This window comes from Anneissia japonica, unplaced genomic scaffold (genome assembly GCF_011630105.1).
Source record: "Anneissia japonica isolate Jap-2015-1 unplaced genomic scaffold, ASM1163010v1 scaffold288214_len167563_cov143, whole genome shotgun sequence".
Lineage (NCBI taxonomy): Eukaryota > Metazoa > Echinodermata > Crinoidea > Comatulida > Comatulidae > Anneissia > Anneissia japonica.
In genome coordinates, this window is record NW_022702782.1 from 61112 (window position 1) to 74148 (window position 13037).

Genomic DNA, 13037 nt, shown 5'->3' on the forward strand with positions numbered 1-13037 from the left:
TATAAGAGACAGTATATATATATATATATATATGTATTTGTGGGTGTGGATATTTACACATATCCCCACCCACATATTACACATAAACATATATAGAAATATACCTGATATATACATTAATGGATATCACTCACGCGTATACTGAAATTTACATATAGATGTGTAGGACAAACAGTAGTATTCAATGCATAGTCATTCGACAGTAACAGGCCTTTGTCTTATTATCGTAACATACGATGTTTCTTTGATGGGAGCTCCGCGTATTTGATTTGGTAAAGGCCTACCAGATCTCGCCATGTTATTATTTGACAAGAAGTGATTTTATATTTAATTTATTGATTATATTTAATTATAATTTTGTTAACTGTATATTTTATGTTGATGTTATATTTATAGTTTGTTTAGTTTCGTATCTATTATTCTTAAAAGCATTTTTCTCGCCATTTCAAAGTGCTTCATAAACGAAAACAAGATGAGAACATTTTAATATATTTTCCTGAAATTTGTTCTACCGTCAATAATTCCATGCCTGATTGCAATATAAATCCACATTCATTTTTAACCGGTCGCCCACCAACTTCCTCCTTTCTTTCACCTGTATATGAACCAGAGGTTAAGGATATATTAAACGGGCTTGATTCAAAAAAGAGATTTACATATGATAATATTACATGGTCAGTATTAAAACATATTCCACACTTAATTTAAGTCATTTAACTCATGTAATTGATTATACTGGTTATGTACCTGCTCAGTTAAAATTGGCAAAAAGTGTTCCTATGTTTAAAAAGGATATTCAACTTAAAAATTAATTCACAATTAAATTACAATCCTATCAATGTTATGTCTTTTAAAATATTATTGACAAATTAATTCATCTGGACTTTTTAATTATTGTATTACAACAAAATTTTAACAGATCGCCAATTAGGCTTCAGAAAACACCACTCTACCAGTCATGCAATACTTTATTTAATTAACTCGATTCATAATCTTTTGAAAATAACAAATAAACTTGAAGTATTGTCTTGACTTACCCAAGACCTTTGGCGTTGTTGATCATAATAAGCATACTGTATTACTTTCTAAACTTTCGTATTATATGTTATCAGATGTATTCTTTATCAATGGTTTAAAAGTTATCTTGATAGTCATTAAGTAACGTGTTCATTTAAATTTATGCAATCATCTGCAAGGCGTATATCTTGCGTGGTGCCAAGGGTCTGTTTAAGGACCTGTCTTATTTTTGAATTATGTAAATGATTTCTATAATGTTTGTGACACCCTTAAGGCTTATTTATACTTCAACGATAACGATAGCGATAACAAAGCTAAAAAGCAATTGTTCAAATAAAAAATAAAAGAGAAAAAAAAGAAAGAAAGAAAAAGTAAAAAAAAAAAAGAGAAGTTTTTACGCTAGGACGATTCGATAACGATTTATCGTGTATACGATAACATAATATTTTGACAAATCAAATCAGGTAAAGTCATAATCATGGAAAAACGATAAAATCGTTGCTCTTACTACGATTTTAATGTTTTCCATGATCATGACGTCATCTGATTTCATTTGTCAAAATATTTTGTTATTGAATAACTGATAAACCTTTTTTCATCTTTATATTAATATATATATGCATATTTATTTTTCATGCTTTGTCGTTTTTTTTTTTCATTAGAATTTGTTCATATTTTTTTATAATGTTATTTGTTAAATAATAAACGTAAATAAAGTTGAAGTTGAAAAATAAATCAGTAGATGTTGGCCTACATGTTTTACAATATCGACATAATTTCTTAGAACCACGTGTCTATAATCTGGGAATAAGTCTTCAAATTGGGAGGGGGAGGGGCGAAAGTGGGGTGAGAAGGAGGGCTTAATAACTAATTGAGGGGGCGCTAGGTCAGAAAATAAGGTGATTTTCGATAGAGATGAGGGACCGTGCATAAAAGGTAAAAAAAAACCCAAAATACTTGAGATGTATTTGAGATGAGATTACCAACCTGAACTTGGTCTATAGATGGATGTATTGAGAGAACATTCTCGATGTCGGCAGGCAAAATCTTTGCCCCACCCCTTGCTATCACATCCTGCGGATACAAAAAATAGTATTATAATCAACAAATCATAATACGATTTTGGACCATTTTTAGGTCTTATACTCGGCTATGATTATTACTATATTATTTAAATATACAATTTTAATAGATAAGTTAAGACTAATTTAACATGGACATAGTAATTCATACTTAAACAATTCTTCAAGTTTAAATATATATATATAATAACGTTAACGAATAATAACAATAATATAAACGTGTACATAGTATCACTACTACAGTAATAAGATTAATATTTTTCAATCTTCTGTAGACCAAACCCAGTACCGTTACGATTGTAATCGTGCGGGAAATACCTTCAACATAATACATAGGCCTAATATTTGAGAGTGTGGACAGGGGTAAGGCACTTGCCAAATTTTTGAAGTTTTTTTCCTTTAAGTTTTTCAATACTATAACCGTTTAAATCGTGTGCTTCAAATAATTAGTGGTTTTATTGACTGTGAAGAGCGCTGAAGTCTAGTCAAGACTAATTACTATGGCAAAACATATGTAACATGCGTAAATATAATCATGATGACACGACATCATTACTAAAATTAATATGGTCATACGAAAGATTTTTTGGTGAAAGAAAATGTGATCTGGCCAGAACCCAAAATCCTAATAGAATTTTACATTACCTTTTTTCTACCTACTATTGCAAGAGCACCAGTCGCATCAAAAACGCCAAGGTCACTGAAAATTTAGTCAAATGATATAAACAATTCAAGTCAACTAATTCTCATTGGAGGGGTTGCACTGTAATGTATTTTGCCAAGAGGTGTGGGTATATAAACAACAAGCGTTTTCGTTTTCAGTTATCAAATCTTTACAGTGTGGTCAATGACAGAACATGTTCCTTATATAAACTTCTTGGCAAGGCTATCGAATTGTATGTGACAAATTCGTGGGATGTGCCCATGGTATAAGAATATCACATTTGCGTACTTGTCACATATAATGTTATATGTAGTATGATAGCGTGGACTGAATTTTCAATACATATTGAAAAGATTTTGAGTTGTAGGCAAATTAACGTATTAAGATATTCAAGGTTCTCATGCCTAATTCTTACCCACACAGAAAGAATTCTACTCTACTTGTGTGGGTTGTTTAAATGCGAGTTTTGCTGTTGATTTCGTGTGCCATACGCGAACGCAGTAAACTCTTCTAAAAAAAGTAATAAATTATCTCTTGTTGTACTGTCCGATGTACTTTTCCGCTAAGCTGCGCCCCTTGAATGTTGTTGATTACGTCCCACAAAGAAAAGCGGTTAAAACATACGCAAAGACGTGCGTTTGTAAAACAACACGTGTGCTTGTTAGACATGTGCGTATTTCTGGCGCGGTTATGATGGATCAGTTGGTTGACATTCTGGAAAGTTCTATTCACCATCAAAAGAACCCCACCGGCGTCTTCGGACTTTCGTGTATTATCCTTAGTGTAATTTACACCAAAAAACTTCAAATCGATCATTTATAAGACTTCTTAATTAATTGATATACAGTGAATTCTAAACACTAAAATCGCTTATAGACGTTTTGCTGGAAACAATTTTGGAATTAGGACTTTTGATAAATGAGTAAAACTAGTGGCGTAGTAATGGGGAGGGGTCAAGTGAGGGGGGACATGCCCCCGGGCGCCAGGTTTGGGGAGCTGAAATGGGAGAACGAGAGTAAAAAATGAGCACTTTTTAGAAATCACGACGAAATTGATTTATGTCGTCAAGCATGAATAATAATAAGAATCTGAATGTAGTTGTTTTAAGTGACAAATGTATAGATTGTGATTTATTTTCCGTCCATTTCTACCGTTTTCTCTTGTTTTTTATCCTAATCTGTAATGAGTACATGACTAAAGCTTATTCTGCCATATCTCAGAGCCACGATGGGAAAAGCGACACTATCTGCTATGACACTACTTAATATTGAGCGTGATGAAGCAATTGCTAACTTTCATCATGTTATTAACTTATTTGCTGATGCAAAACACACAAAATTCAGTTGCGAGTTTAAACAATGTTAAAAATTTAGCAGCTTACAAGATTCTATTATAAGATAAATTTAGAGAATAATTTAGAATACTACCGTAAGCTGCAATAGATATAACAGCCTTATCACATTAGGATAATGGAAAGTCGTATATAAAGTTTTGAAACATAGTAATGTAGTTTCAAGAGTAAGAAACAGGGGTGGCGCCAGGCCCCCTTCGGGGATAGCTGCGAACCTCTCCCCACCCGTCGAGAAAAAAAACCATAATTCGTTGTGGAGAAAAAATATATTATATGTATTTTGTACATATTAGCAGATTCTAAAAGCGATTAAATAAGCCTTTGAAACACATAAATTGTCGAAAACATTTTCAAAGGCTTGCAACCCCCCCCCCCCTTCACCCCACCCCTCTCCAAAGACCACTTTTGGAAGATTTTAAGCGACGCTAGATCACGCCCACTTTGCTCTCGTCAAGGAAATCTTCTCCCTCGTCGGGGCATCTCCCCCCGGGACATCGGACCTCCTCGGGCAAATCCTGTTGCCACCCTTGGTAAGAAAGAACATGAGAGCTAAAATAATAATCGGGTTAAATAATGTTATTTAGACAATGTGGTACGGATATGCCAAGTCTATACAACCAATATCAATTTATTTCAAAATATTATAATTATAATCGGGGGGAAGGGTGGGCAATTTTCTACTCTTGCCCCGGGCGCAAAAACCTCTAGCTACGCCACTGAGTAAAGCTACTTGAGTAACGGTGTTTAAACAGCTTTATCCCTAAATGTTATATAGGCCTAGAAAGTCATAAATCAGGTAAATAGATTTTGAAATCTTAGGAGTGAATTAACTTCTGATGCTTGGTAAGGGAATAAAATTTAGGAAAATAATTTTGTAAAGATGAGAAATTTAATTGCCACCCGAAGAAAAACAGTTTCACGAAGGAAGGGCTATTTGACGTGACAATAGTCAATAGATGGGTGTGAAACTTGAACAATCAACGAGGTAAAGTGAGAAAAGCTAAAAAAAAATACTATAATGTGGTGTTATTAAAAAAGATTTAGTGGAGAGAGTAAATTAGTAGGGATGTGGAATTAAATCTCGCTGATATCTACAGTCTACGATCTGCGAAAAATGACATATTTTTGTCTCTGTATTGTGGTAAGAATGTTCCCAAGATTTTTAAAACAACAGCGGGGATAAATTATAAAAGAGCCATCATCCGTCGAAGTACTACAGTTTACAAAAGACCTGGACAGATTGGCAGTCAACGTGTGAACCATACACGGCTAGCATTAAAGATAATATGACAATATAATTGCAAAAGATAGGATTCAGTTTCAATTAAACCTCAACAGTCGGACTTCATGTAATTCGATAAATTTTTATAACATTTACTGAGTGGTAATGAAATTAGTGAAATACAATTACCCAGTTTTAAACCATCCATGTGATTTTACTGCATTTGTTTGTTCTTCATTTTTTAAATATCTTTGAAAATTAGAGCTGGAACGGCTCCACACTTCACCAACACTTCCAACTGGCACACACTTTCCTTTGTCATCAACCAATTGTATCTGAAAGTAAACTCTAAACTTTATTTTTAAATGGCATTAAATGTTTTCTCTTAATTTTACAAAAGTTACAATTGGAGCAATTTCATGAAGTCCCAGTCTTCCAAAAGAAATTGGATGGCTTTACAGCTTTCCCGCAAGTAAGCAATAATTTTCTAAAAAATAACCCATCTCTAGCAGATTCATAATTTACATGTTTGTACATTAATCTACAGTAATTACCCCACGGAAACACACCACACGCTTATTTAACCAAGTCTCTCGGAATTGACTTCTTCCATTTAGGGACCCCTCCAAATTTAAGTTTACTCTGCGCTCACCTCTGCATTTGGCAGCATTCGGATTCCAGAACGCCGCTTATCCATTAAATCCAAAAAACTACCTGCTGGAAACATCATTTCAGTTGAACCGTAAAGAATCTGAAGGCAAATAGAATTTATTGAATAAATGTTGTGTTGTAATTCAAAATTTAATTCCACTCACATCTTCGTGCATTTTTGATGAATACAGAAAAAAAAAACAAAGATCTTACGAAAATTTTGGAACCAAATTTGTTTTCATAGTCTTCAGCAAGTTCAGGAGGGATGTTTGATCCTCCGACTACGCCTATAAAAAAATATATGAAATGCGATATAAGTTAATATAGGCATAATATGAAGTATATCCACTGCATGTTTCCCCTATTTTATGTGTAATGTAAACATCATCAAATATGGCCTTAAGAATAAGATATTTCACGCCTTTAAATTACGTGCATATACTTAACTGAAATATAACTTAAAACGTACCTATTCTGACACTTTCGATATGCCCTGTCACATTAATTAGCGTAACTATGATCAGCATTTATCAGTAAATATTCAAGGTTATTAAAGGTAATAAAAAAATACACAGCATAATTGTAAAAGGTAGATACAAATTGTTCCTAAGCAACATTTATAACAAATTCATATGTAACCATACAAACATGAAACTAAATTAAATTTTCTAGATACGTACATACTTTGAGAGAGGATAGGTCATATTCACCAATATCTTTGAAGCTGCATAGGTCGTACAGACCAGTGATTAAAAGGATTGTTTCTGTACACCTTCGATAAAAAAGAAGGAATTATTGAATGACTAATTACAGGAATGGAGTTGAATAGTTTGGTGGTTGAGTTGATTGGGGCAAATAACGACTTGCCAAGTCCTGATTTTGAAGAGGTAACTCGAGAGTAAGTCGTGATCAAATATTTTTAAAACAATTATAAACATTTTACTTACGCTTTTAAAACAATAAGCTTATTTAATAATTATTATAAAATGTTTATAATTTTTATATTTTGTGAGTAAGAGTAAAGTTATTAGGTAGTAGATTATGAATTTATTGCACCTCATATTTTGGTGAGGCCTAAGCCAACGTAGTAAAGAGTACAGTACTAGAACTATATATTCTTTCGTAGTAGCAATAGTTACGTATGCGTATTTGTATTTACATTTGTATTTTTACAAGTGTATTTTATTTGTTATTTTCGTCGTTGCAGATGGGTTGTTGGTTGCAGGTGTATTGGAATGCAGCAACATTCATAGTAATTGGACTGATGGGTCATTAGAAAAATCTGTTTACCTTCTTTATGTTTCTGATTTAGAACATCTGTTTATATGGAAACCACTTCTTTCACTTTTCTTATCGTCTCCAGAGAAACCTTCAACGTTTGCAGGTAATATTATGATCGTAAAGACAGGTCTTAGAAAGGACCCTTTATAAGGTCTAGTCTAGGTATGATGACAATGGTAGCACAAGCAATCTTTGTAACCAATGAATACAAACTGAAGCTGTAAACGAAGCCATACTTTATATCTACTAAGGATCAAACCCCAAGGAGTACAGAAGTTCTTGTCTATCATTTTAAATGTCCAGGCTGCAATAGTGATTATATTGGTAAGATAGATAGGTGCTTAATAACTAGACTTCACGATCATTCTTCACGATCTGATAGTGTTATATTTCATCATGTTAAAAAGTGTGAGGCATTCCAATTTGTTTTAGGATTACAGGGTATACTTGAAAATGATAATGTCGTCTGTAATGTAAGTAATAAATTAGGTTTAATATTTTCTAGTAGTAATAACATTATTGACAGCTCCCAACACTAGTTTATCCTATTGTTTAAAGAATCGTTCGCTATACGTATTTGATCATTAGAGTAAGAATGCTTTGATCTCTTGTTTAAATCACTGCTATGTCACCAACTAGAGGTAATGTTTTGATTGGTTAAACACTTTTGGTACTAGTGCATATAAGCTTGCTAATATGGATAATTTTTCATTCCTGATGATGACATAATTAATGTCGAGATATTGAATCCCAACACGATGGCGTGGTATTTCAATATTTGGAGTATGTATTATACTTTCTTAAGCCATACTCCTTTGTAAAAAAAAGAAGAAATATATACCTCTCGTCCTGAATTGTTTCCACTATACGTCTGATGTCATACACTGAGGGCGCAAACACTGACGTCATAGAAGCTACAAGTGGGGGCATCACCCCACTTGCTTCTCCACTAATATGAGTTGAATTACGCGCAAATACTCTTCGATTCTGATGAAAGAAATTTACAGAAACTATAACAGAGTTTTTGATTTTATACAGTATAGGCCTATTAATTATTTTGTTTTTTTCTTGTCAGCCCTCTCTAAAGATCTTTTCTTGTATGTTCATTTTTGGTTTCATTACTGTACCTCAATAAATTCATAACTTTGTTAGTTAATAAATACTGTATGCAAAAGTGTCAATATACTGTCCCCTTCCTTGCTTATTCTCTTTTCTTGTATAATTTTTCTTTCTTTAGTCTCTGTATTAGTCCTACTTTAATGAATTCTTAAACATTAGTAATTCGATGGAACATTGGCGATACACAATAATTATGTTCTCTTTCTTGTTCATTGATCTAAAATAACTCTTCTTCAAACTAATGCTTTGTTTTAATTTGCAGCGTAGTGGTGGCATCAGGATTTGCCAAACGAGATAGGGGCATGGGCGTCGATCGGTGGGGACAGGGTAAACACGTCCCTCAACTTTTCAAAGTAGGGGGTATATCATGCCAATTGTCACCCCCCCCCCCTCCGCCACTTTTCATCAATATTTTGTATTGTTAAAACCCCACTTTTCAAAGCGAGTGGAAAGAACAACAACAATTACGAAAGACTGTCTTGAATTTTGTCTCTTATACTTGTGCTCTGTTTCAAGTGCGGTGCGTATTTCCGGAACAATACTGAGTAAACCGTAATTGTTTGTGCATTTCGTAACCATCTCAGTAAACCACTCCACCGACTTTATGGGTGCAACGGCTAAATTTATTATGAAAATAATGTACTGTACGTTGTTAAGAAATTGGAAGCGTGTAAACCAATTAGGCCAACATTTAAAAAAAACTCAAAAGTGCACAATTTCTACTATAAACGATTTATTCGTTTTGTATATTATTGAGACCTAGTATTCAATATTATCTGCATACAGATTCCAGTTGTTCCTAGTTTAAAAAAAATATAGTTAGTCAATTGAATGTTTTAAAGCCATAATATCAAACTATAAGTATACAGCTTAGACACAGATAGGTATGTCTATTTCGAATTATTCAAGTGTGATACCACGAGTTTACGAACTCCGATGTTACTTGACGCAATCTTGCCATGACATCATGATAATGATAAATTAAGTAAATCACCTAATATGTTCGTGAAATGAAAATGCCAACTAATGTCAGCATCTTATCTCTTTAGTCCTGTTTGATCGTAATTTAGACGGTAGTATTTCCACTCACAATTAGTGTAGTCGCAAAAATGCCCATATTGGGACGCTTGGGAAAGTCCCACACAAATTTTCTAATGGGTCCAGAAAAATGGGTCCACTTTTTTTAAAATGGGTCCAGATTTTTCATATTGTTGCGTAAAATGGGTCAGGTTAAGAAAAAATGGGTCCACATTATTTGAATTTACGTGTAAGGTGGGTCCACTCTGATGTTGTTCCGCATTGTTTAAAAATCCTCGCCACAGTCGCAACTACTTGCACAAAAGTGAAATCCAAAAGGAGGAGAAAAGGAAAAACCTCTTGATTGATTTTAAAAGTACTGTAAAGGCAAGGAGACTGTAAAAATCGAATACGTAACAAGCTAATCAGTAGATGATAAATCATTATTTTATGAATGTTAGTTTGCACGAAATATGTAAGCGGGCATGATTATGATTACCGGAATAAATTGAAAACAAAAAAAAACAAAAAAAACAAAAAAAAAAAACAATTATGATGAGTATTTCTGTGGCAGATCCTAATTTCGAATTTCTGGATCCGCCACTGTATTTTGAAAATGTAGTGTGGAAATAAATTAGACTTGCATTTCTTAAAATGAATTAGATACTATAGACGCCAGAGCTTCCGGGGCCTCCGCGCCCTGGACCCCACCGGGGCCCTGGGCGGCCCCAGCCCCCAGCCAAAGCTTGGGCCCACGGCCCAAGACTTTCTTATATTTCAATTTGTCCCCCCTCTTTTCACAACAGATCGACGCCTTTGGGTGGAGGAGGGGAATTCCCGACTAGGAGACGACGTCCCAGACAAAAAATAAAGAAGCGTGGTCAGTGGTTACTTAGAGTGGAGTTGAATAGCTTAGTGGTTAGGATGCTTGATTTCCTGAGTTCAATTCTTGTCAGTGGTGCAGGATTTTTTTCTTGGGGTGGAGTTGTTTTGGTCGTGATATAATATACCACTGTCCTTCATGTAGGTGACAATACTTTATTATTTCGCTACTGTGTGCATGTGTTATGTGCCTAAAATTAATAAATCAGAGGGAGTCCAGGATGCGAAGCTCGGAAGCTGTCATAACTGATGGATTTTAAAGATTACTGAAATGCTTTTAGAGTCAAAAAGTCAGTAAAAATATATTTCTCCCTAGTCCCGACGAAATGTGTTTTCCCCAATGGAGCCACCCTGTACTTACCCCTCTATCTTTATCTGGCATGCTTGCAAGGTAATTAAAGATTGGTCTGGTTCCATTAATCATACTAAAATGTGTGTGAACCACGTGCTTAGGTTTTCCAGTAGAACCCTGTCACCGGTGAAAAAAACAGTAAACTGAATGCAGGAATAATATATAATTCACATACGAACGACTGTATTGGCATAGGCCTACTATTAGTAACATTATATGTATTAGAATATATACCGAATTTATATTAAATAAATTCATTTTATTATGTTATTTTATTCTATAAAGTGACTTCTCTTACATTTTATAATGCAGAATTCATATTAAATAAATGCATTCTATTATGTCACTTTATTCTATTAAGTGACGTCTATTGCATTTTACTATGCATCATTTGAACTTTGAAGTTCAAACTTTAAAGATAGTGCAACAAGCGAAATTTTGACAACGATGTTACACAGATAAATTTATGCAATTATTATAGCGCCAGTTAGTGTAATCATATTATATATGCTGACGTTACCTGTTGCGTATTTATAAGTTTTGAAATCGGGGTGGGGTTGATGGTGGATCTCACATGTAAGGGGCGCCACTAAAGTAATATAAAGTGAATTTTAACTACTTTATATTACTAATACAGTATTACTAATATTTTGCTTCAAAATTTCTCAGTGGGGTGAATGGGGGAACGAACTCACCCTGCCTCCACGGCTCCCATCCCCAACTGGCAAACGGAGCACCACCGTAGATACGCTACGGTAAATCACAAGCAGTATGTAGCGGCCTAGTATATACTATCTATATAATATTATACAGTAACCAGTTTTATTAGTTTTCTATTTTTTATTCAACATGGTACTATGTATTTCTTACTGAAGTACTGAAAATATCGCTGTCATCATCGAAAGTCACTTGGTTCCTTATGAGTTTGAAGAGTTCAATAAACTTAATGTCGGATCCAAGCTTCTCAATATCATTGACGTTGTATGTGCCGCTATAAAAGTGTTTAAAAAAAACGAGTTTACCATATCGATGAGCAATTAAGGAAATAAGTTTATTCATAGTTTCAACTGCGCATGCCGTATCCAAGTTCAATCGACATAAGCATGTATTGTGTGTATGTTCGTCGAGTGGCCTTGATAGGGCTTTTACAGTTCAAACTACAAATTGGCTCATTTACATTGTAAATGATAACCATTACTTTAAATATTCTATAAATTCACATAAAACATAAAAAAAATAGAATTGAATTCACATAAAATAAATATAGGGCCTATACTGGAACATTTAAAAAATAGAAATTTACAGTATAATAAAAACAAAGTTCTGCGCAAATTAACGGGTGTTTAAAATGTCCTTTGCCATAGCCTTATACTTCAGAATGTTTGTGTTAAAATTGTCTGTAAACCGCTGAATTAGTTTGATATGGAATTTTGAATAAAAAGTTTCACTAAAAAAAAAAAAAAAAAAAAACTCCTTTTAATCGAGGAATTAGAAAATTAATTTATTTCTTTAAAAAAAATCTTTTTGTAGTTGCTTTTGGATGTGTTTTTAAATGGCAGGCCTATAACCAGTAAAGCTGTATTGTTTTTAAGTTACCTTTTATTATTCTCACCAACACCAATAATAGCATCAAAATGTGGAGTTCTGCAAAATTCAACATTGTTATATATCAGTGGCTTATCTACAAGAAATTATTATACGATGGCCTAGGATATATTAAGGAAATTATAACTGGATTTATTAATTGATAAGCAAAATATATGTGTACAGTAAACATAAATAACAGAGCAACACGTTACAATACTAAGGATCTGTGATTCATCTGCGCATGCGAGAACGTTAATTTCCCATCTTCGCTTGAATTGTAGAACGTAATTTGACGGCGCTTGAACGGAATCACTCATGCATGACCGTCCTACCTGCCCTACGTTCTCTGCATACGTAGATTTGGCCAAATTGCTTTCCAGAATCTACTCGACGAGGTGAGCTTAACGTTCTCGCATGCGCAGGTGACTTTTAGTGACGTCATTAAGTTCTACGTTCTAATGGTCCTACCATGGAGATGGTCCTACCAAAGATAATTTGGTCCTAACGCGTCGTCAAGCGCTCACAGAGAAGTGATATGCATTCGCCGTCATGGGCGCATGACCGTCGTGGGGCTGAGTGCGTGCCTGGCTTCAGTTGTGTGTGCGTGTGTTGCTTTTGTATGCAAGGGCGGGTGTGTGTATAATGTGTGTTTTGGATGTGAAGTAAATACAATGAGTTTCGTAATAGCTTACTGGGATGCATCTTCAGCACTTGCTGTTCTAATATCGGTCAATCTATCGTACAGATTAGTTGGGCTTCTTCCTAAAACAATCATTTTACATCCGGTCTATAAAGTATAAGTATCAATGAGA

At 34.1% G+C, this 13037-nt stretch overlaps 1 protein-coding gene across 3 annotated transcripts in view; it reads right to left on the reverse strand.

Moving 5' to 3' along the window:
- The window catches only part of LOC117104025 (medium-chain acyl-CoA ligase ACSF2, mitochondrial-like), a 23408-nt gene that overhangs the window by 5462 nt on the left and 4909 nt on the right, over positions 1–13037 (reverse strand). For all 3 annotated transcript variants that reach the window (XM_033244676.1, XM_033244674.1, XM_033244675.1), the window contains 11 exons: positions 12918–13012; positions 12235–12282; positions 11509–11629; positions 10648–10755; positions 8110–8255; positions 6668–6759; positions 6201–6274; positions 5989–6087; positions 5526–5671; positions 2745–2799; positions 2005–2091 (listed from right to left, as the gene is read on the reverse strand). In XM_033244676.1, coding sequence (XP_033100567.1) covers positions 2005–2091; positions 2745–2799; positions 5526–5671; positions 5989–6087; positions 6201–6274; positions 6668–6759; positions 8110–8255; positions 10648–10755; positions 11509–11629; positions 12235–12282; positions 12918–13012 — 1071 coding nt within the window. The remainder of the gene's footprint in view (positions 1–2004; positions 2092–2744; positions 2800–5525; positions 5672–5988; positions 6088–6200; positions 6275–6667; positions 6760–8109; positions 8256–10647; positions 10756–11508; positions 11630–12234; positions 12283–12917; positions 13013–13037) is intronic.